Source organism: Carassius gibelio, chromosome A4 (genome assembly GCF_023724105.1).
Source record: "Carassius gibelio isolate Cgi1373 ecotype wild population from Czech Republic chromosome A4, carGib1.2-hapl.c, whole genome shotgun sequence".
In the NCBI taxonomy this organism is placed as follows: domain Eukaryota; kingdom Metazoa; phylum Chordata; class Actinopteri; order Cypriniformes; family Cyprinidae; genus Carassius; species Carassius gibelio.
The window spans coordinates 18,895,042-18,921,158 of NC_068374.1; the positions used below are offsets into that span (position 1 = coordinate 18,895,042).

General features: G+C 36.7%; 1 protein-coding gene and 2 long non-coding RNA genes across 3 annotated transcripts in view; 1 reads left to right on the forward strand and 2 right to left on the reverse strand.

Annotated features, from left to right (window-relative positions):
• Window positions 1-14,385: 14,385 nt before the first annotated feature.
• LOC127972491 (alpha-N-acetylneuraminide alpha-2,8-sialyltransferase) overlaps window positions 14,386-26,117 on the reverse strand; it is a 40,530-nt gene continuing 28,798 nt past the window's right edge. Inside the window, exon 5 of the mRNA XM_052576008.1 lies at window positions 14,386-18,122. Coding sequence (XP_052431968.1) covers window positions 17,648-18,122 — 475 coding nt within the window. The 3' untranslated portion in view covers window positions 14,386-17,647. The remainder of the gene's footprint in view (window positions 18,123-26,117) is intronic.
• On the forward strand, window positions 19,211-24,756 carry LOC127972495 (uncharacterized). The gene is made up of 4 exons (XR_008157106.1): window positions 19,211-19,911; window positions 19,986-20,715; window positions 20,918-21,019; window positions 24,087-24,756. It is a non-coding gene; the product is annotated as an uncharacterized LOC127972495 (long non-coding RNA).
• LOC127972494 (uncharacterized) lies at window positions 21,277-24,204 on the reverse strand. The gene is made up of 3 exons (XR_008157105.1): window positions 24,069-24,204; window positions 23,629-23,838; window positions 21,277-22,272 (listed from the first exon to the last, which is right to left on the reverse strand). It is a non-coding gene; the product is annotated as an uncharacterized LOC127972494 (long non-coding RNA).

A 26,117-nucleotide genomic window follows, 5' to 3' on the forward strand; every position in this document is an offset into this window, starting at 1 on the left:
TCATTAAAAGTTTAAAATGATTAGAGTCTCAAGATGATCCGTAAAAACATGTTTTAGACAACTGTATTAATTTGCTTAGTTAAGCAAAGTTCAGAGTCCAGAATAACACCAAGGTTCCTGACCTGGTGAAATGCTTGCCAAGCTCATTTATGAGACCCCTTCTCAACTGTCTCCTAATAATGTCTCCTAAAGGTTGCATATATAAATTAAAAAGAAGTGGCCCTAAAATGGTTCCTTGAGGCACTCCACATATAATAGGAGCAACAGATGAAGAGAAATTACTAACTCAACAGAAAAAATACCTTTCTCTAAGATATAAATTAAATCACAGCAAAGCAATACCCCTGATACCAAACAAACATTCTAACTGGCAGAGAAGAATATTATGATCAACTGTATCAAAAGCAGCTGCAAGACCAAGAACAACAGAACTGTATTTTTGCCACTATCCACTGCAAGCAAAATGTCATTGAGCAAAGCAGACTCAGTACTATGATGGGCAGAGAAACCAGACTGGAGAGGTTCTGATAATTTAGCTGCATTCAAAATGGAAATCATTATGTATATACAACTTTTTGTACAAGTTTTGATAAAAATGAAAGCTTAGAGACATGCTGATAAATATCAAGGCAATTTTCCTCTAAACCCTGTTTCTTAAGCAAAGGTTGAACTACAGCATGCTTAAAACATTTCGGGACTACCCCAGCATTTAGGGACGAGTTAATCAATGACTGAATGGAAGTACCGATTTCAGAAAAAGAGGCCTTATTAATCTCAGAAGGAATGACATCAAATAAAGAGGCAGTTGTTTTCATCTTATTGACCAAATTACAAAGTTCCCTAAAAGAAACATTTTGAAAGAAAGGAAAGGAAGCTGGACTAGCCAGTGAAAACTGTGACAGATCTGATGACTGCAAGGTAAAAGAGGAGTGAATAGCTAACACTTTATCGGAAAAAACGTAAACATTTTTTCACAAAGTTCAGTTGAGGGTTCTACATTACCGTATTAATTAATGAATTAATCGTGGAAAACAGAATTAGTGTGTAGTAATCGAATCTGAAAAATACTTAGAACTAGCTGATTTTGCAGCATTCTGAAAGTTAAACATTCTTTAAAAAAACTCAAATAATAAACCTTGTCTCCATTTCCTCTCCGCTTGATGACAAGCCCGCCCAAGAGAGCAAGCATTATCGTCCAGTCAGTAATAAGATTTCTGCCTTAATATTTTCAACTTAAAAGGTGCAATAGCATTAATGCTTGATTAATCTCACTTAACGATCAGATAGATTTTGTTTGCCAGTTCAGTGTACTGCTGTCTGGTTTTTGCTTAGATTGTCTATAGATATATGTTCCTGGTCCTTTCTATCACGAGATCCCATTTCTCTACTGGATCAATAAAACACTACTAATTCTTGTGGCATGTAAAATGAAATATGAAGTGAAGTGACATTCAGCCAAGTATGGTGACCCATACTCAGAATTTGTGCTCTGCATTTAACCCATCCGAAATGCACACACACAGAGCAGTGAACACACACACACACACACCCGGAGCAGTGGGCAGCCATTTATGCTGCGGCGCCTGGGGAAGCAGTTGGGGGTTCAATGCCTTGCTCAAGGACACCTAAGTCGTGGTATTGAAAGTGGAGAGAGAGCTGTTCATGCACTACCCCCACCCACAATTCCGTCCGGCCCAAGACTAGAACTCACAACCCTTCGATTGGGAGTCCAACCCTCTAACCATTAGGCCACGACTTCCCCCGTATGTACCTTACAACAAATCTGTCAGTCTTCTGTCTGACTGTCTTTATCTACTATTTTAGCAATATACAGTGTGTTAGGGATAGTGACTTAAACTCCTGCCAGTGTTCAAGATATTACCCAGAACACTCTTAAATACCTATAACCCAGAACACACTAGCAACTGCCTAGCAGCACCCTACCAATTTCTCAGAAAACAATATCAAGTATCACTGTATACAGACCACCCAAAGCAATCAGCGTGGCTTGAACGGTCTAGTAATAACAGAGTAATGCCCTATAGCAACCCAGGATACCCCAGCAACCAGCTAAAATGGTCAGAACACCTTTGCAACCACAAAGCAAACCTTATCAATTCTGCATATTTCACATTTAAAAAGGCCATATTCTGTATTTTATTCTATTGAATATTCTATTGCTTTGATTTTTTTGCACCAAAAAGAGTCCTAATTTAGAATTTGACTTTTAATTTTAAAAGTTGACTTAAGTTCTGTATGCAAATGAGCTCTTTCCTGATTGGCTAACCACTTGTGTAGCCTGATTGGCTAACCACTCATTCATCAGGGCGAACACAGTTGTTGAATTTGAGTATCTATGTTAATGAGCTCATGACTGTGATGTAATAACTGTGGGGGTGTTTACATGATATAGTTTTCAACTAAAATTGAAAAAGATAATAATGCGTTTTATGCATTTTGGCCATTTATTTAGAAGACATTGGCACCCAAATACTAAAAACTTAAATTTTTGAAAACTGTGACATATGTATGCGCATTGAATGTTCAGTCTAAAGGTGTACACATGGTGTACACATTAGTGAAATATAGACAACATTTTGCAAGCAAAATTAACTCACTCCATTTTTCATCGTCAGTAATGAACAAATGCATGAAGCACCAGTCAAGCAGGAGTCACTTTCAAAGCAAGCAGCATTCTGTTGGTCAAAACGACAATTTGTTTGGCCGACTTGAACACAGGAACTCCAGATTGTGTGGATTCCTATTAAACAGGGACGCCGTGTTTTTAGGGGGGCTGAAGCCACCCCAAAATGTTCCTAAGCCCCCCAAATGATAAGAACAACAATCAATAACAATACGATTTATCAATAACTGTATCCTCATTCATATTTAGATGCAACAAATGATATATATCCAGCTACAAAAAATAAAATAAAAATAGCCGAAAAGTCGAAAGTTGGACAGAAGTACAAAGAGTGGTTGTGCTATAAAGATGATGCACCGCATCGTCTCGTTGCATTGGTGTGAACTGGCAGCTTTCAGAGCATTGCAGAGCAGTGCATTGCAAGTAACTACAGGATTCATCTCGGTTTGTAGTTACTCTAGTTTGGTCTGAACTCGCTATGGACTCGCTAATGGTGAAAGGAAGATTGGCAAATGTCGTGATACAGAGTGAAACTGTAAGTTGTTTTTAATTTCCTGCTTGCCTTTAGCTACGTTTTCTTGAGGAAAAGGAAAGGGGATATTTTGGTTTGCTATGGAAAACTGTAGTCTAGCTAGAGTGAACAAGCAAAATCCAAGAAATGGTTAACTTAGCAAGCTAATCACAAACATATGTCTATAATAGGCATATTCTAAAACAATATCAATCCCCATAGAATGTTGTTGTCACTGAAAACTAAATGTCATAGGGTCCCTGTTAATGCTATTACCGTTGTGTCCTTTAATTCATTGAGCAGATGAGATGGATATTCAAAGATATTTGAGCAGAGAGAAAGAGTAGCAGACGCAGGAGATTTAGCAGGCTAGTTGATTCTGAGGGAGCCGGTGTGATTGAGGTCAGTAATAAGCATTTGTTGGCAGGTATATCCACTATGCATAGCCTAAACTAAATTATTTCATTATATCTATTATATTTGCTGGTGAGTAGGGCTGAGACGATTATAATCATGATTAATCGCATCCAAAATAAAAGTTTGTATTTACATAATAAATGTGTGTACACTCACTGTGTATAATTATATATATATATATATATGTATACATACACACACACACATGCTTGTATGTGAGTGCTACATGCTTGTATGTGAGTGCGAAGATTTAGCAAATGCAAGTATCAAATACCCTGGGGGCTAAGCCCCCCCCGTCTTCCAATCCTAATGAAGTCCCTGCTATTAAATAAATTTTTGCTTATGAATTTCCAGTGAGCAGTGATAAATGTGACCACACCTAAAGGCCATTGTATGCTACCCCGACCTTTTCACGGCTCAGATTTTTGGCCGATTTGTAACCAATCTGAACAAGTCTGTGCTAGTTGCTTTAAGTCAGAGCCAGTCTGAAGATTCAGAGAAGTCAGAGTAAAACTTAATAGTGTATAGACTCTTAGTTTTTTTTTTTTGCTACATAATGTGATTTCATTCAGTTGGATTATATTAAACGTTTGCTATTTTGAGTCAATTATCATAGTATACTATTTATCAGGCCAGACTACATTTACCCATCCAAGACCAGATCCAAATGCGCTTGTTTTTTTTTCATTTGTTTTATTTTCTTCATGACAAGAACTTCTGCAGTCTGTGTTTTTTGACAGGGGGCAGGTTCTGTGTGAGCTTTTGTTGTGTTTTGATTGACTTGAAAGTCTTGGAGAGTGTGGTCCTTAGTGGATCAGTGCATGATGCCCAGTTTTTCTCTGTAACCATTTACAAAATCAAGAAGTCTTTGAGGCCTAGTGTTTTGAAATCTCTCCAGTAAAAGTAATGTAGTGAATGAAATCCCTTTATGTACATTACAGCTGATCTGGATCTAGATCTTCAGGACGACTCCCTTGATGACTCTAATTTTAGCATCCTTTTACCTCTGTTGGCCTGACAATTAATGAATTATAATGGTCCACACTTGAGACGCCAAATAATTGCCAGAGGATAATGTGGCCTAGTAGTGTAAGATCTGAGCTTCTTTTTACTCTTGTAAAATGGGTTTTCAAGAGTAAACCCATTTTTTTCCTTGCATGAGAAACATTTTATTCTTGCATATATGCATATAAAACATTTTTTTAAGATGAGATGACCCAACTCCTAGGTGTACTAATAGCTAGTCCATTGAAACAACAGGTGAGGATGGAGGAAACAAATACTAGACAGCCGTCTGTATATATTATTTAACTAAATAACTTAAGCAACAAGCTGAGCTGAATAAATGTTGAGTGCGTCATGGTGGTAAGAAACCCATGTTCTTATTTTGAGTGTATGCCAAAGGTATTAAAAAAAAAATTAAGGTCAGAAATCCCCAGGGCTAAGAGGGGTGTTACTGTGGATCGTTTAGTTTGGCCCTGTTTTGAACTTGAATTTTTTAATAAATGCAATATTCTGTTTCATATGGAAATACACTGTAGTAAAGATCTATTAAATTCAGTGAAAGCCTTCTTTAATTGCATTTTTGGTGCAGTGTCATTTTATTACTACAGTGGAAATGTTATTGATTTTGCATAGGAAGGATTTTAAAACACGTGTCATTCATTAGTAAACTGTATTCAGGCAACGCACAGATAGTTTTCTTCTAAAATGTTATTTGAATGGTTAACCTTTTTTCCAACTGGAAGCAAGCAACTGTGCTTTCACTTAAATTAACAAACAAAAAGCCGAAAGCTGAATAAATAAGCGTTCAATAGATGTATGGTTTGTTAGGATAGGACAATATTTGGCCGAGATACAACTGTTTAAAAATGTGGAATCTGAGGGTGCAAAAAAATTAAATAATAATAATAAATACAATAATATAAATGAAAAAAGTCGCCTTTAAAGTTTGTCCAACTGAAGTTCTTAGCAATGCATATGGCTAAACAAAAATTTAGTTTTAATATATTTACAGTAGGAAGTTTACAAAATATCTTCATGGAACATGATCTTTACTTAATATCTTAATGATTTTTGGCATAAAAGAAAAATCTATACTTATGTCTATAAAAAATAATTTTTATATACTAGAAAGTGGGCCAATTAAGTCCCAAGGAGTACTGAAATAGTACACTTAGATGTATACTACTAGTACACTGATATTTGTATACTTACTACATAAAGTATTCTTAAAAGTATACTTGAACTTTAGTATATTTAATAAAATAAACTTGAAGTATACTACTTTTTCTTAGGGTAGAGAGTACATATAGAAAAGCTTGTCTTATTTTGAATGCTATCATTTACCATTCCTATTCATTTCCATGGCCGTTACTCCATTGACCTAAACAGTGGCAAAAGCCACGTGAACCACATTAAAATTACATACTTTCATGTCATGCAATTATATAGTGTTTCTAGATTTAGCCAGTTTCATGACAGGCGCTACAAAGAAGTCTGTGTCTGGTGTGCAGTTTACTAGCTTTACAGAAAGCCTGATGTCCTGTTGGATTCTGTTCTTCTTTTAGCATGAGAAATTATAAAAGGAGAAATTATAAAAGGACTATTGAGTTTCGGACATTTTGGTATCTTCACAATCACAGAGCTATTTGGCAGAGCATTTGTAATTAATTCGTGCTTACAGCAAGACTAACCACAAGTCAGTGATTGAGAACAATCGTTTGTTAATCTGTCAGTTTGCATGTTTGGTTGAGCAAATTGACTCTGCAACAACTGAACCCATTGTAAAGTAAACACTCAGGATGGTTGTAATAGTAATGCACGTGTAGACTGAGGACAGTTTTTTTTTTTCATTTCTGTGCCTGAGTACCTCTATAACGACCAGAGAGAGCTCATTAGGAGAACATACTAAATTGTGGTTTTGAAAATGGCCCAAGGGATAATGTCTGCTAGATCGGCCACAAACTCACAAAGGAAATTTGCTAGGCCATCTTTTTTTTTTTACACCCCATGGTGCTTTGTGTGAATAAAAAAAAAAAAAAAAAAAAAAAAAAAAATAGACTGAAAAGATCTCATGCCACAGGCATTCCAGTTGTACTATGAATAAAATACAAAGCCTTACATTATCTTCCTGACATCTGGAGACATTTGAATGTTGTTGAGTCAAACTGACCAATAAGGATTTGTTGCACAGCCTTGCATATTACAAATCCAAAATTAAGTTTTGATATATTTACGGTAGAAAATTTATAAAATGTCTTTATATATATATTTAGTCCGTCTGTTTTGAGCAGAAGATATTCAAATCAAAAGTCAAAAGTGTTAAGTGTTAAAAAGTGTTAAAATCAAAAGTGTTAAAAAAGTAGCGTTAAGTAACAAAATTTAATTTGCAACAGTGCCAATGTGTTTGATTGTAACATATATCATTCTATTCTGGTGTCATTTAAGAATGACATTGGAGATGTTAGGATGGAAGTATAGAGATGTCCGTTGAATGACCCTGATTTTACTCTGGACTCTTAAAATAACTCAGGAAGACTTGCCTTGCAGTACAGTATGCTTAGATCATCAGTTCAGGATACAGGTCTGTAGGTCTATGAAACTGAGAAAGATCTTTTGGAGAAGCACAAGTATTAATTTCTGCTTTATCATATAGAGCCCGGCTAACCCTTCTGAAACCATTGCTATTTACATCTGAGCAAAAGGGGAACTAGGGGAAGATTGTGTTTTAGTAATATAATGTCAGACTTTAAAAATTTATAGTACTCCTAATACGATTATGTAAAGGTCTAAAATAGAAGCATATAATAGAGGAATTTTACATTCACTTTGTCTTGATGAGCTAAAATCTAGAAGTAATAGTACAGTATACAGTACTGTATAATGTTACAGTTATAATATCTTTAGTGTTCCTTTTTTGTGCAGCACATGATTAATGATTTTACAGTTTTTCTCAAATGCTAAAACACAAAAGCCAATCCTCTAAACCAAATGAACAGTTGTCTAAACACATTTACTAAATCTAGCCATCATTTTCCATTATCATAAACACATTTCACATGAAGACACAATTCACAAAACACAATCCTCCGTTCTCATAAATCTTAACACATTTTTTTTTTTAGCTTAAACACAAGTTGCAAAAGAACTCTGCTCATATTCTCAAATGAAAGCTCATGTGATGCAAAATGCTTGCCACAGTCAGCAATATTTGAACACAATGAACTCACCTGGCGTCATTCATTACACACAACGACTCAAAATTGAAGACACTTGTTGCTAATGCTGTGACGACATGTATAAAAGCAAGTTCAAAGTGCACAGTTTGCTGAAGATTCCAAACAAACACAATGGATGAAGGCAGAGTCAGGGGAAGGAGAAGAACTGGCCATGGAAGAAGAGGAGCAGGCCAACGAGGAAGAGGAGTTCAAATCAGAGGAGGAAGAGGAGCAGGCCAACAAGGGAGAGGAGAAGGTCCAGGAGGGAGAGCAAGACAACCTCGCACCATCATTACGGATGAGATGCGAGCAACAGTCATTGACCATGTCATTGTCCATGGCATGACAATGGCTGAAGCAGGACTACGAGTCCTTCCAAACCTGAGTAGGTTCACCGTGGCCACCATTATCAGGGCATTCAGACAACACTACAGGTATTGTACTCTATTGCTTTCTTTGTCACAATACAATTTTACAAGCCTGTGAAAGTAGTCTATTGGTTTCAAATCAGTTTTTACTGTATTGTAAAACCTGTCAATTGACAACACATTTCTTTCTTTAGAGTTGAAAGAATGCCACATAGAGGTGGGAGGGTTGCCATATTTACAGCGGCACAAGAAACCCTCATTGTGGATATGGTTCGTGAGAACAACCTCATCAGACTCCGTGAGATCCGAGACCAAGTCATTGCCGATAATGTCAACTTTGAGAGCATTGATGTCAGCTTGGCCACAATAGACCGAGTTCTTCCGCGCCAAAAGATGCGGATGAAATGGGTCTATAGGGTTCCCTTTGAGCGCGACACAAAGACCTACGTTACAAGTATGTGCAAGTAAGTATACATCCATGTTCACAGTACAGTTAGTGGACATACTGTGTTGCTCAGTGGCCTACATTACTTCTGGACAATACTGTGCTACCTGATTGACTGTTGTTCTGAACACCTGTGCACTTTCACATTTTCACAGAGGATATTACAGTTGGATGCGATGGCCAGAAGTCATGAGTATATCTTCCTGGATGAGGCTGGCTTCAACCTGCAGAAACGAAGGCAAAGAGGCCGTAACATCATTGGCCAAAGAGCCATCACTGAGGTTCCTGGCCAACGGGGGGAGGGGGGTAATATTACTCTTTGCGCGGCCATGGGTTTGCAGGGGCTTGTCCACCGGCATGCTGTCCTTGGGTCTTACAACACCCAATGTTTCCTCACCTTCCTAGAGGAGCTAAAAGACATCCTCTTGGACAACACCATCCTGGGCCCGCACATCACATTTATGTGATAATTTGGGACAATGTACGCTTCCACAAAACAAACCAAATCAGAGAGTGGTTCACCACCAACAGTAACCACTTTTTAAATGTCTGTCTGCCACCCTACACCCCCTTTCCTGAACCCTATAGAGGAGTTCTTCTCATCCTGGAGATGGAAGGTTTGCCAGACAACCATACACTAGAGAGAACCTCCTAAGGGCAATGGAGCTGGCCTGTGTTGACATCCCAGTGGAGGCCTTCCAAGGATGGATTCGCCATTCCAGGGCGTTTTTCCCACGGTGCCTGGCAAGAGACAATATAGCCTGCGATGTGGATGAGGTGATGTGGCCCGATGCAGCTCAGCGACATGGTGCCGCACAGTGATTGTGGTGTGAATAAAGTAAATTAAAAAAACTTCACACCCAGATCATGTTTTCAAGACTACTGTTGTGTTCAATAGATTCTGTTTTGCATTGAGTTGTGTTACAGTAGTGTACATGCAGAATATACTATACATTTTATACTCTTCATATGAAACTCACAAATCTTAATGCCTAATCGTCTGCTGAGATCTAAGAACATCCGTTACTGTAAAGTTTCTAAAAATATGCATTGGCAGTTATGAAACAAAGAACCTTCTCACAAATTGAGCATTGTGTGTTTTACTGTAGTGTGTAATGATGTGTATAGTGTTTACATTTTTGAAAGCTTCGAGCTGCTCTTTTGGTGTGAAAGTTTGAGTTTTGAAGTGAGAAGGTGTGGTTGTGCTTATATAGCTTTAGAAAAGAGTGTTGTGTTGAGACATTGGGGCACATGGAGGAAACGTTTGTGAAATGTGTTTTAACATTTGAGAAAAACTGTAATGAGTAATTAAAGAGACCAAACCAAACAGTTGACGGACCCCACGGCTTCCATAGTATTAAAAACAATGGAAGTCAACAGGGATCATCCGTATGATGTCAGCTAAATGACAGAATTTATGGGTGAACAATCACTTTAAATTTCAAATTTCAAAAAAAAAAAAATCTTGTACCACTCAAATGAACACATTTTTTACACTTTTTTTTTTTTTTTATAAAATATTTTCAGGACAAAACTACCCGAACAGGGCATAACGGTTAAATTTGTTAAACGTGTAGAAGTTTTCCAAACCATCTAAAACCAAAGTTAATGCAAAGAATTATTATTATTGCCCTTTTGTTGCTTTTGATTGCTTCCATTGTTCTCATTTGTAAGTCTCTTTGGATAAGAGTCTGCTAAATGACTAAATAGGGCCTTTCGCACTGCTTTAGTTCCAGAACTAAATGTAGAGTACTACAGTACTTGGTTCTCGAAAAAGGCAGTCCAGTACTAAAATCGCATCCTGTTCCTGCGGTGCGAAAATAACCACAAGTGGGCAGTTCCACAATTAGTTCTGGTACTATGAGGTCACTGAAATAAATAAACAAATAAACAAACAAACAAACACACACACACACACACATATATATATGTGTGTGTGTGTGTGTTTTTGTTTATTTGTTTATTTATTTGAGTGGACACTTTTCCCATCATATTTTAACAGTTTTTTATGATTGAAATACAAATGCATACATAAGTAAAGGGTACAAAAGAATTCAGGCACATGACAGAATTAACCAGGAAGTCACTAACTAGGCCATAAATAAAAAGCCTAATTACAACTACAGACAGATGCCAGGAAGCATCAGAGAAGTTTGTTGGTTAGTAGTTCTGTGTGCTAAAAGTGAGTGATTCTAAAATATTGGAGAACATAGACAGTGTTAGTGTATTTGGCATAGTATCATTCAAATGCAAATTAATTACCCCCCACCTCCCCCCTTTATCCTGGATTGTGGAAATAGAAAAAGAGTAAACACTGAAATAGGTCAGGACATCTTCCCAGCTACTGAGAAGAGGGTAAGTGGAGCACGAAGTCTGCCACCGCCTCTAGGGCAAGTGCTGAGTATGTTGAACTGACCTGGGCAAGCAAGAGGATGTGTCTCTTCCGCTCACACATCCTGTCTAAAATGACAGATTACGGTCTGGTGAGGCCCTCGGAGCACCAGCCTCTTGTCACAAAAAGACAAAAAATAAAGCTGTTTTCTAAAGTTGCAATGAGAAGAATAAGCACACCATGTCCATAACACATATAAAAGACATCAATGTTATTACTGGTATCTAACATCAAAGCTTCATTAAATGTGTGGTCACGTTTACATTCGTTCAGAACATTTTTACGGGCAAAATCTAGCCATTACGGTTTGAAAGTACCTTCTGTGTTGAACTCTGATGAACGTCATCCACCACAGAATGTTTCAGTGGACTAAAAAGTTAGTTTAGGCCTTGTTTACACATAGTTTTAAGATGCGTGTTGAGTTGATCCACTTTTGAACACTTCCAGAGGTAGTCGAAAACGTAGTGTAGACACTCACATCGTTCAACAGCCAATAAAGATCGCCTAATGACGTAATTCTTAAACATTACCAGACATGTTGTTGAAGAGGTCTAGCCAGATGGGATTTAAACTGTGAAATCGTAAGTTTGGTTTAAAGGCGAATGTTCTCTCATCAGTCCTGATTCTAACACAAACCCACAGCATTAGCCAGTTTCGCAGCTATCAGAGCTGAAAACATAGACTGCTGCTCTCTGTAATATCATTTTCCGTTGTCTGGTTTTGCGTTCAGATGTAATTTGTGTGCTTATTTTTTGCAAAATTAGATCAAAAGATCAGAAAAAGACCATACATATACACACTCATATATACCATCCCGTCAAAGAAAACAGGAAAGTGGTCAAAAGTGGATGAAAGTGACGAAGAACAGCAGGAGTAAATGGGAATGCCTTCTCCCTCATCTTATTGTGAACCGACTGACCAAAACACATGTTAATACCAGGTGTAATTGCCATTTTTGAGAGACCAGTGTCTTTACTGAGGGATACAGAAAAGGACTTTTATCCGAGCTGCAGCTATTTTTTTTTTTTTATGAAGTTTTATAATTATTGTATTGTTTGTGTGTGTATGGTGAGTTTGTATTGTTGGCAAGTATATGTTTCCCCTTTCTTTTCTAACCTAACCTCAGTTTCTCCTTAAAATAATTTATTTTGGAAAACTGTAGACATTTGGGGAAAATTAACACATTTTTCAGGTAATGAAAGTAACTTACAATGCAGTGCTTTATTTATACAACAAACAATGGCAATTATGATGGTGCTTTGTTGAGAGGAGTGGATATTAGGATCAAGATTTCAATTATTGGAATTAAGGCGGCATACTTGCCTCTCGTGCTTGTCATTTTCAATTTGCCCAATGCCATTGTTTGTGAAGTACAAGATTAGTAAAAAGGCATGTGAATACTGTTGCATGGACTCCACATGATTTGGTCAACAGGATTTTCTTTGTCCGACATGGCTTTTCAAAAACATCTTTCATCCAGTTTGGAGCAACGTCCTGATTCAGGGAGGCTATGTGTTTGTACCAAATACCTTCCACTTCTTTATAATAGACTTTACTGTGCTTCCAGGCACTGAGAACCCTTAGCAAAAAGTAGTAAACTTCAAACTTCAAGTTTATTTTATTAAGTTTACTTAAGTAAAGTTCAACTATACTTTTAAGCATACTTTATGTAGCAAGTATACAAAGTGTTCTAGTGTTCTAGTAGTATACTTGTAAGTGTACTGTTTCAATACTCCTTGGGACTAAATCGGCCCACTTTCTAGTATATAAAATATACTTTTAAATATACTTTAAGTATAACAGTAGCAAACTTTGAGTACACAACTAGTTTACCCCTATGTTTGTAGTTTGTACTGCAATTATAATAAAAGTGAACTTGATTTGCTGATAGTTTACTAATTAAATACTTTGTACACTTATACTGAAAGTATAGTCATAAGTTTTCTTTAAGTGAAATTTATATCATACATATCATGTCCCTATTTAGGTTTGAATTTGTATAAATTTTGTTACAAGAATATCTGAGCATGCAAAACATACAAATAAGATTCATGCGCTGATTGTTGATGTCTGTGTGTGTCAGCATAGGTTAAGTTTTCTGAGCTCATGTTTGTTAAAAGATTTTAACTGATTGTTAAAATACTGCTGGATCTCATGTGGCAGAAACACAGGGTTTGTAATATGAATGTACTAATGGAACAACATAATTGTTAGATTAAAAAAACATCAGTGAATCAGGTTATTTCATGATTATTATAAAACCATTAACAAGTAACAGCAATCACTTGATCTCATGTCATTTTAGCTTTCTTTGATGCGGCAAATGTGCTCGACAAACAAACTGTCACAGCAGCCACAATAACCAAAACATATAATAAGTGTTAAGAGCTCAACTAATGGTAACACTAATCACTGTTATGGTGTTTAACTGTAATGCTGTTATGGAAATTAAACACATTAGTCAAGTATACTTAAACATAATTTTAAGTATATCTCTGAGAAGTACATAAAAAGTAAACTAAAAGTATACTTTACTATTTTTAGTTTAAAAGAAGTATACTAATAGCACACTTGAATAAACGTCTTTTTCGTAAGGGAAAGCCTTTAAAAAATCATCCATCTCCTCTGACTTGTGCCTGTCCACAACTTTATCCCAGAGATCTTTTGACAGTGCCCTGTCACCCAAAGTTGATTGTTTGCTTCATCTGCAATGCTCTAGAAAATCTCGTTTCATGCCGAGCTAATCAGAAAGACCACAGAAGATCACAGCTGAAAGTCAAATGGCTTTGTGTATTATAGAGAAGATGATTACTTACTGAGTTTACAAGTCATCTTTAGGAGGGGGTGACCCATTTCCAACTCAAGTCATCTGATTATTTATTTATTTATTCCTGACATGTTGGTGTTATATCTTTCATTTGGAGTTTATAAGTTGTACTCAGTAAATACAGCTGGATAAAACAGAAACTGTGTCCGACTTTATTTCAGGCTGCAAAGCAACAAAATGTTAATGATTACTTTTATGTAAATGATTACTTTGACTCTTCTTATTTTTAAGAGAACTGTAATTTCCCTAAATACAAGCTTATTACCAGAATATACAATAGATTGTATTTTGGCACCAAAACTGCATATAAATGTATGCATATGAAATATTCATTATTCATATTTATTTCTAGCCCTCTCCATTGTGTCTCTCAGTAACCTCTCCAATAAATAACACCTTCAATACAAAGAGTCGTCTGTATTTGGCCATCTGCGTGGAGACAGCTGACATTAAAAATGTATCGGACAGGAAATGGCATAATATAATTTTTTATGTCCGATTTAGAGGTCATTTAGACAGACTGCTATTCATCGGCTTCACATACTGCAGCGAACGAGGATGTTAGCGCATTTACAGGATGTCTTTATTGTTTGAAATAATTTTTTTTCTGATCATATTTGCAATACTGGCATAACACAGGTGGCACGTAAACAACATCCAGCCCTGTTCCTGTTTACTGTTAGCAGATGACATGCTCAAGTACAAACACCAACTGCTTGAGCCAAGAAGATTGAGATGATTGACACATTTACAGCTTAGTGGAGTAAAACATACTTAAATACCTAAGATCCATGTTCCCGTGAGCTTCAATGAATTGAACAGTGAATAGTACAGTTGAGGTAAGCTCAGTTTCAACAGGGCACACATCCTCATATGGCTCAAAGGGCAGAACGTAAAATACATAAATGTTTGTGACTTTCTCACTTCAAATCGGTTTCAAATCCCAATTACAAATCATTGTGCATGCCTAGTTACAAACTACAACCTCACTTATTCACAATACTAAACAACACAAAAAGGTGCAAAAAACAAACAAACAAACAAAAAACATCAGCTTCAGCAATTAACACTTTCCCCAGCTTCCTAAAGTTGTGGTCTCCTGGCAATTTGTTGAAGATGTTTAAAATATTAAAGTAATGCACATTGGCCCTTCAACAAATGGTAACATATTTTGTAATTCACATCCATTCACTTATCACAAATCATAATGAATGATTCAATTAGTAGGTCTTTCCACATTTCTTCACGTCAGCCTTACTTGAAACTGCTTCAAAACAATTCTGTGAGGTTATTTAAGTCTGAGTTTGAGGGAACAATAAATAATTCTTAGATTTGGTTAAAAACTTGTCCTTGATAAAATAATGCCCAAAGCCTTTTTAATATCGATAAAGGCACTCATTGGCTTAAAGTGTGAAAATATGGTAATGGGAATTTCTGCAGATACTCAGATGAGCGCACACATTTCCTTGCAAAACCTGCTAGGAACAAGCCTGGGTCAAAATTCATCCCAAAAATGAAAACTTTTTTTCCATGCCCCTGCATAAACACCATTAAGCATAAGTATTTATTCACCATTATTTGTTGTGCTGTCTAATGAGAAATGTCAATTAAATAAGCTTATTTGCCATTTTTCTTTTGATTGGAGTGAAATATGACACGGTTATGGTCATTGTAGAGTTTGTCAATATTAATGCACAAACAGTATGCATGTACAAGATACACAATAACTTCTAGCTAAAATCTGTCAGAACTCATTTCAATCAGTTTCAAGTACGTATTCTCAGTGTTGCCACGGGTAACATTATGCTACATTCAGTTTTTTCTTTCATGTAGTGGAAATGAAAGTGTAAACTGAATGTAGAATTAGATAGTGGAACAACAGTTTTAGGAGAATCTCACAAAGCTAGTTAGTCAAACCTGAATGCTAACACACCTGCTTTAAATGGCAGACACATTTAAAGGCAACGTTTTTCTCCCATTAAAGAGATAGTTCATCTAAAAATGAAAATGTTTCATCATTTATTCACCCTCATGTCATTCTAAACCCATAAGACAAATCTGAGAGATTTCTGTCCCTCCACTGTAGGTCAATTAAATCAAAACTTTGACGTTTCAGAAAGTTCAAATGAAAACCAACAAAGTCTTTTCTTGCGCATCAAGGAACGAACAGTTGGGCTTCCATTTACCATATTCAAGATGCACACATGCATGTTGTGTGCGTTGATCAATCTTAATGTATAACTTATATCTTCATGCCTCTTCATGAGGCTTGGATTAAACCGCTTGATTGCTTTTACAATGTTTTTTTTTTAATGTAGGCTTTCAATGGAGCTTACAATTCTCTGGTTACATTAAACATATCTCAAATTGTGCTTAGAAGATTAAATAAATTCTTATTTGGGATGACATGGGGTAAGTAGCTGATGACAAGTGCCATTTTTGGGTGAGCTAACCCTATAAATACTGAGGTTTCTGGCTTTATATGAAAATAATAGTCATAACTATTACATTGATGATATATCAAGACTAAGCTGGAGTGCATTTGTATCAGCTAACTCATACAATTTTAAACCTAATTCCTTGTTTAACAAAGAAAAAAATAAAAAAAAATAAAGGAAACAAGTTACAGGGCAGACTACTAAAATGGCTGCCATTACATTCAGAGAACCCATGATTCTGGTGGAAACAGTAAAGAAACTGGTGATTGAGTATTTACACATTCCGAAAATAGGTGTCCAGCACCTTAGCAGGCAAAAAAAACAAAAAAACATTTATCTTATGATTGGTACCCCAAAGAACTAGTAATGACTAAATTCAAACACATACAAATAACACAAGCAATACTTAAAGATGCCATCACAGGAGTCACCATGAACTCAATCATACTTTTTCCATTAGTACACATACAATTCACTCACTCTTCTACAGAATTTGGGCCTTCATCTGTTTCGTGGAGGACTTCCAACTAGATGTGGTCTCTCAACCCATGACTTCCCACTCCAAACTTGACAAAGCACTATGGTCATGTAAAAAATGAGTTTCATGACTGATCTTGACTGAAAAGTTGGTTCTCAGTAAATGTCCTACTTCATTAAAAAGGTTAAAAATAAATACAACTAGAAATATATTCACAATAATACATGAACTGCAGCCGTGACTTTAAACCAGTCTCAAGTTTTTGAAACGTGTTTATAAAACTGTGGCTGTACATTCAATGCCTTCCCTTTTCCAGGCGAAACCTGTGTTTTTACACTGATTTGTTTACATGTGAACACAGCAAGAGGGATTTCCACATTATTCCTTATTCCATTTCATCAAAACTCTAAAAGAATCAGCGTTCAAGACAAAACAGAACAAAAATTGTCAGAGCATTGCTTCCGATTTCTGGGTTCCCGTTTAAAGTTCTTAAGACATTGTTTGAAGCAGCCCTTCCCCCAGTCTGTCTTTATTTTAAGTGAACAAATAGTCTTTAGATTCAAGGGTCTGCTGGTGGATGAGGTTTAAATGGGTCACATGACACCTGAGCCCCTCATCACCCCAGCACTTCTTTGGACGGACACAACAAGCTTCCAGTGAGTGCATACATGAGGATGGGTACACATGCAAGTCTTTACAACAGTCCCTTGGCAACAAGAGGGTGGGGTGAGTTGGTAGCAGTTGAGGTTCAAGCATATAAACACCAAAGAGAGGCCCAGCTTTGGGGGAAGGGCACCACCTTACAACCCACAGTATTCACATGCTAATCGCTGTCCCGGCCATTCTGTTCCAGTGGGGATATACGGAGTTGCCCTGGCAACACTTCCACTTATTTTTCCATTTTAGGCTACTGTCCTTCTTTTGCACAATCACCAACCCGCATACGCAGTGTGCCAGTCTTGTGCAAGTGCCAGAGTTGCAGGAACTCCTCAGGCATGGCGTGAAATCTCGAGGATGGGAGTATGTTGTCATAATAGTGGTGGCTAACCGGTTGCTCATCCAGCCCCACCGAAAACGGCCAAAAACCGTAAGTGGTCACCTCTTCACACAAACCAAGGGCAAGACTAACCAGGAACAACCCCGTGGACAGCCGTTTGCCATGGACGCCGTGGTTCTTCCAGAATCGACCAACGTTTTTAAGGAAGTCCGGGTTGGCAAAGAGGACCGTCTGGTTGGAGGCGGAGTCTGCAAGGGAGTGGTATACCCGCAGGGAGGGGTCAGTCCCAGGCTTCATGGAGAACGCTGGTATGTAGATGTAGCTGGAACCATATGCCTTCATACTTTCCACAAAGGATTTGCGGGACCATAGTAGATTCTGAAAGCTGATGAAAAAAAAAAAAGGAATTATCAACAATTTTTCATTTACTGTCAAATTGGAGTGATGTGTTTAAGTAAAACATGTTTTCTGAATACACATACAATTCTGTAACCAAATTGTTTCATTTAAAGATAATGTGGCAACAGCGGATGAATAAATTATTACCCTGTTCCTCTAACTGTCAGTCTATTACTGGTTAACTTTAGTTCTTTTTTTATACTGTGTCCTGTTAATCATCTCGTTATTTCCTTGGCACTGTGTGGATAGTCAAGTTATAATAAAGTTTCTGAGCTTAAGCTTGTTTTTGAATGCAAACACCTTTAGGAATACAAATTTTACAACATGAGAATATTGATAAGATGTTTTAATAATATCAATAATATAACAATATAACTATATGTATATATATATATATATAGATATATATATATATATATATATAAAATGTATAAAAAGACCTGGTACTGGTCCTGGTACAAACAAAGCACTTTGGAGATCTCTTGTCTGCTAGTGCAAGGAGTAAACATGCTAATCCACTAAGAAAGGTCAATATTCATCCCTCAAGACATGTAGTCAGCTGTTTGCAGAACTGCGTGTCCTTTTCTGACCAATCTGTCTCGGTTTTCCAGCCATTGCTGCATGCAACTAACTACCCCAGAAACCACAAATAGCTGAGGCTGTTTCACATAAGGAAGAACTTATCGAACACTATCAGACAACAGTGCATTGTAATTGTAAGCTAAGATGAACCAGATATAGAAAAGTTGTAACAGAAAAACATGGTACAGTAGAATGAGACTAGATAAAAAAGTTCGTCAAGACAAACTTTAAGTTGGCTTGAGAAAAGCCTGACCAGAAAGTCTGAAAAAGTTTGAAAAGTTTAAAAAGTTTGAAAAGTTTAAAAAGTTTAACGTTTTACAGTTTTCAGTCTGAGATAGATAGATAGATAGATAGATAGAGTTTGAAGATAGATAGATAGATAGATAGATAGATAGATAGATAGATAGATAGAAGTTTAAAAAGTTTAACAGTTTTCAGTATGAAATAGTAAAAAATGCAAATAAGTTTTAAAAGCATAAAGTTTGAAGGCAATACAGTCTGTCAGAGATAGATAGTTGCTATGCGGTTGCTAGGGTTTCTGGGGGGTTGCTAAGGCATTACTATCCAGTTGCTATTTACTTGGGGTGGTTGCTAGGGTGTTGCTATGTTTTGAATACAAAATAGACTGAATTTAACAGATAACATTTATGTCAGTTTAATTGTTTTTATAACAACATACACAAATCATAACTTGATTTTTGCAAGAATTGTAAACCAATGCTCTACGGTTAACAGTGATTTTTGATGTTTCCTCCTGCTCATGTTTTATGAACCCGTTCTGCATGATGTCATGAAAGTCTTTCAGCATAATGTATATTACAAAGGCAGAGAGGAAACAATTATTTGTGTTATTATATTAAAGTTCCTAAACATTTTTATATTTTTCTTTACCACAGAAGCTCTGTCAGTTACGTTGAGACTGATGAATCCCCAATCTTCCACAATCGACTTCACATAGGATGAACTGTTTCCAGTTTCAGCAAAGCAGCAAGGATGACTACACCTTAGAACTCTTCACTAACACTGCCTGCCTCACCTGGGCCACAGAGAAAACAATGTTACTGCCTGTAAATGGCACAATTAACCTTTAACCTTACAGATGAATCAATGCAGTAACACTGTTATATACCATTGACATTGTACCAAATATTCAGACTGAATATACAGAGGAGAACTGGTCCCCAGTGTTTTTGGTGAGCCTAGTTTCTCCAAAGGTTTTGTTTTTACTCCAGTATCAGCATTTTAAAGATTTTTCTTTTTTTTTTAGCACTGTTGCCTTTGGCTTGCTTGCTGTATGTATGAAGACTAAAGCATTTATCCCCAACTATTAAAACCATAGGTATGTCTTTCTGTAAAGATTTTTTGAAATGTTATGTATTTTGAAAAATGTATAAATGTCTTACATTGATTGTGTGCATATTTTTTGAACATTTATATGTAAAAAAATCTGTTTATTAATATAATTATTATATTATAATTGAAAGTTATACTTATATAACAATTATAAACTATTTAGCTGTATTTTTAGTTACTTTCAGTGCACAAACAACGATTATTCACTTTCTATACTTAATGGTATAAATATAATGGGCATACTGACATACTTTATGTAAAACGAGAAATGTTTGATTTCACAACCTATAGCGTCGGCTATATATTAGCCTATAAAACATGTATTTTAAAAGACATTAATGGTCATTATAGCACAGTTCAAACAACAACAATTATAAACGATTTTGCAGGAATTGTAATCAGGCGCTAAAAATAATACCCATTAAATGTTCGTTGAGCCAATGGGATCACTCTGGGTCCTGAGAAATGACACCGGGACCGCGATGCACGCTGGGATTTGGAGTTTTCGGCTGATTGTATGCAAAACTCGCATGCGGAAAGGTTTGAGCATACACGTCTCGGAGAATATCAATTTAATAATAATTATATTACAAGTTATGGTCCGATGAGCACCGGCGTCATGGAGAGTACAGGACACGCGTCTGGTGAGGCTATAAACGTGTTAGTTACTTTTATATATTTTTATCTTTATTTTGAAACGTAAAAGCACAGCTAGCATACTGATAAACTGTTTATTGACAGAAAAGCACAGTACATGATGCATCTCAGGAAATATACAGTAAATACATATGGATTATTGCAGTGCTATGTGGATGAACGTATATTTGTTTGTTTGACTCTCTGAAGGCCATGTAGCAACTCCGGCTAGTGGATTAGCACGCACGCGACCAAACACACAGACGGATGAGAGAGAGGCTGGAGAGATACAGGGATACAGATGATGCTGAGGTCAGATGCTCTCAATCAGTAAACCTATACAGAATGCACATAAATGAAATTATATAAAGCTGGAGATTGTGGATTTTATTTTAGATTGTGATAGATGAGATATATTTTCTAATTTAATGCAGTTTGCAGTACGAGTTATCCACTTTCAAAGACAGTGATTAGAACACACACACAAAAGTGCATTGTATTGAGGTTTTTCATCATGTGAAAAACAACATAAGAATATTTGTCGCAAACAGCTTTTTATGTAACTTCAAAGTGTTTTCTGTCAAATGATATAAAGATTGCATTTATTCCAATGTATGTGGGTATGGGGACACTTCAAATTTGGATAGCGCAGTGCTCTACCAATTGAGCTACAACATATAAGATCATTTTCATCAATTTCAACTGTTTAATGTAATTTCAAAAGATTTCCTGTAAAATGATACCAAACTTTTGTATGTACACCACTGCATGTGGGTGTGGGTATGGGAAGCTTTTGAATTTAGGTAGGAAAAATGCCAAGCGGAAATCCCCAAAATAGCATTTGTGCATAAGGTTTTCAATTTTAAAATTATTGCAGCCTTGGTGATCATAAGATTTCTAAAAAGCATTACTAATTAAGATTTGTGTTTTTGAATTCATCTGTGTGATAGTGAGGTATAAATACAGACACAGCCTAAGTGATTGTGCAATAAAGTGTTTAAACAATTTCAATAAATTTGAACAAGAACAAATTTATTTAACATTAATTTGCATTAGCATAAGCACAAATAACTAATAGTGTAAAATATTTTTTTACTATTATGCAAAAGTGTATATATATATATATATATATATAACTACAAAAAAAATAAAATACAATAAAACTGATTCGCTGAACTGATTACTGATTAGTCTATAAAGCTATGACTACAATAAAACTGATTCGCTGAACTGATTACTGATTAGTCTATAAAGCTGTGACTACAAAAAAACTGATTCGCTGAACTGATTACTGATTAGTCTATAAAGCTATGACTACAATAAAACTGATTCGCTGAACTGATTACTGATTAGTTTACTGTTTGTACGCTAACTACTCGTTTATTAACATGATTTACAATAATTTTCATGGGCAACTCCATGATTAGGTCATCAATGCTGCCACAATAATGTTCAGAAGGCACAACAAAGATTTCATCATCCGCAGTAAGTAGGTGGCAGTTGTCATCAATTTCAGTCACTCCCACAACTTCAACTTCCTGTTCGACAGGTTCAACCTCCTCGATCTGAAAAAAAAACATAAAACATTAAAAACCTTTTAATTTAATTGACTGTTTGTATTTCACTGTGTGTTTGTGTGTGCACATGCTAGTGAGTGTGAGTAAAGCCCCTTTCACACTGCACGTCGGACCTGGCAAATTGCCGGAACATTGCCGGGTCGCCTTATGTGTGAAAGCAAACACGTCCCGGGATTGATTCTGGCATTGAACCCGGGTCAGGGACCTAGTAACATTGCCGTGTTCAATCCAGGGACGAGCGCTGTGTGAACAAAAGCCAGATTTAATGCCGTGTCTTAGTGATGACGCAGGTTATCGCACGACTCTTTTACCGGCTGTTTTGAGGGAAGATCAACGTTCATGACAAAAAAATATGTGCAAACTGTAATGAAGCAGAGATCAGTTTGTTCCTCACTTTTTCCGCAAAGACGCTGAGATTGTTTACTATCGTTTACTCGTGAGCACTGGTGAGTGAATGTGTGTGTGTCTGTGTGCACTAGTGTGTGTGTATGTATGTGTGTGTGTGTGCTAGCAAGTGAGTACATGTGTGTGCGCTAGTGAGCAAGAGTGAGTGAGTGAGTGTGTGTGTGCCTGCTAGTGAGGGAGTGTATGTGTGTGCGCTAGTGAGTAAGTGTGTGTTTGCACTGGTGAGTGAATGTGTGTGTGTCTGTGTGCACTAGTGTGTGTGTATGTATGTGTGTGTGTGTGCTAGCAAGTGAGTACATGTGTGTGCGCTAGTGAGCAAGAGTGAGTGAGTGTGTGTGTGCCTGCTAGTGAGGGAGTGTATGTGTGTGCGCTAGTGAGTAAGTGTGTGTTTGCACTGGTGAGTGAATGTGTGTGTGTCTGTGTGCACTAGTGTGTGTGTATGTATGTGTGTGTATGTGTGTGCTAGCAAGTGAGTATATGTGTGTGCGCTAGTGAGCAAGAGTGAGTGAGTGAGTGTGTGTGTGCCTGCTAGTGAGGGAGTGTATGTGTGTGCGCTAGTGAGTAAGTGTGTGTTTGCACTGGTGAGTGAATGTGTGTGTGTCTGTGTGCACTAGTGTGTGTATGTATGTGTGTGTGTGTGTGTGCTAGCGAGTGAGTATATGTGTGTGCGCTAGTGAGCAAGAGCGAGTGAGTGAGTGAGTGTGTGTGTGCCTGCTAGTGAGGGAGTGTATGTGTGTGCGCTAGTGAGTAAGTGTGTGTTTGCACTGGTGAGTGAGTGTCTGTGTCTTTGTGTGAGTGCGTGCACTAGAGAGGGAGTGCGTGCGTGCATGTTCGTGTATGCGCTAGTGAGCAAGTGCCAGTGAGTGTGTGTGTACTAATTATTAGACAGAAATTCACGATAGATCTACTGTGTAATGTGGAGTATATAATCATAAGTACCTTAATGGTAGTATAGTTCGATGACTGAAGTTTTGCATTGCCACTTGCCAAAATGGTGGCACGCATATGGCTGATGTGCACATTGTCTCCCTCATGGAGTTCACTGAGTGCTTCATCCCTCCACAGGGACACATCAAGGAGCCTTTCGCCGCACTTCATTTTGAGGTCCAAGACTGGGATGTCTGACATTGTCATCCTTACTTTCTGGATCTGCAAAATTTAAAATAACTAGCGATGTTAAAAGTGTGATAGATAGATAGATAGATAGATAGAAACAGTCAGAAGAAAGACAGATATAGATAGATAGATAGCTAGATAGATAGATAGATAGATAGAAACAGTCAGAAGAAAGACAGATATAGATAGATAGATAGCTAGATAGATAGATAGATAGATAGATAGATAGAGTCTGAATGAGTTTATATAGATAGCTAGCTCACTTTTTCAACTTTTCCTAGGAGGCTGAGATATCCACTCCTGGAAAACAGATCCTCCTCCTCACCAGTGGCAGAATAGGATGGTGGATGGATTAATTCCACTGCAGCTCTCTCTGCCTCCTCAGAAATTTTTAATGGAGCTGTTCTAAACTTTAATGTGGATCTTCCCACAAGAAGACAGAGCCTCCCATGTCTGTCGGACAATGTGCAATTTTTTAAAATGTACGATGCCCCCTCCTCAAATTCAGGATACGAGCCATTTTTTTTGTGGTAAATGGCCCTACTACCATCTGTGAGGGCACAGACTGTTGATGTGTGCTGTGTGTCAATGGTAATTTTAAACCCTCGGCGGACAAATGAGCCAGCTTTTTGGATTAGACGTGTCTGTATACATTTTAGCGCCAGCTTTTGAGGGGTGGAATATGGATGCGCCATTCTGATGGTAAGAAAAAGGAAGTAATATCTTAGTAGCATAAAAAAATACAATTTACTATTATTACTATCTCTAAACATAAATACTGAGAAGATGTCTTAAAGTCAACCAAAAAATATACTTACGATGTTTTGAGGGGGGGTTTAGCTGCTGATGACAAACAAAGCAAAGAGAAATACAAAACATTACTGAATATGAATCAGATATTGCATATGTTTGTATAAATGTTTAATATATACATTTTTTCAAAACTTTAAATATTTAGTTTTTCATCAGGGATAATATTATACATTTTAATCAAAGGAAAGGGGGCTCATGAGCCTGAAATATGAGAAATATTTGACATTTAGGCCAAATATGTTAATGAGTTTGTGATTAATTAATCAAAATAAAAAGTGCTCATGAGCCAGAAATATGAACAAATATTTTACATAAATATAATTATTTATTAATAAAGTTGTCGTGAGAAATTAATTTAATTAATACGCTCATTTTTAATTAACTATAATAGTTATAGTAGTTTAAAAAAAAAAAAAAAAAACGGGTTTCCCTTTATCTCCGTTCCAGTGCTTTTTCTGCGGCACATTACATTTCGTCCGCCAACGTGATTCATTTAATTGGACACTTTCACTCAAAGCTTTCCTCGGACTGCTTATTGGATGAACCGCTAGAATGAAAATATTCACCGCTCATAGGCCTGGGCCAAAATGGGTGGGCCCGAACCCACCCGGGCTCAATGGTAGCGCAGTGGCTGGTTCTCTCTCAGCACGTCTGAGAGAGCGGGGCTCGCGCACTTGCAATTTGAACCTATACATTCTATGGATTGAGCGCTGCTCCCTTAGCACAAATGGCGTCATTCATATGTAACGGAAATAACGGACATTATTGGTCGTACAGTAAATGTAATACATTTACAATGTAGCTTTGAGATACATTTACTAGAAAAAACTGTCCGTTTTCGTTATTTTTTATCTATAGGCTATATGGAAAAATATTTTAAAAACTTAAAAAAAAATTTTTTTTATTTATTTTTGATGTTAAAATAACCCTGGGGAAAAAAAAACCTGTTCCCTCAGATCGGGATTTGTTTAGGGTATAATTATTATAGGGTATTATTGTATTTTCTTTCTATATAATATTAAATTGATATTTGTAGTGTGATTATTATACATTTTAAAAGTCATTTAAATAAATTGGTTGGGTAAAAGTACTTACCTTAGGAAAATTGTCTGTCTTCTTATCCACTGCTCTTCTTCTGTCTGAATGGAGTCGGGCTATGCGTGCGCTCCGGTCACGGACACCGCTTTATAAACTCTGTTTTTTTTTCGCGGTCATTGCACGCGAGTAATAATTTAAGTCTTAACAATTAAAAAAATACATTCGCATTTTTTTGCGAATAGTTTATTTAAATTGTTTCTTTATATCATCATGCCTTGTTATATTTCCCGGAGGAGGGGGAAAATAAATAAATACAATTAAGTGATGGGGATTTGAATTTCCGAGGAAGAATCTCTAAAGTTGACATGTTTCTCATTTTTAAATGTCACAATATATCTTTCGCTAATTTGATTTAGGCCTATATCAGAAATCCGCTGTGACACAAATTTGGATTTATTTAT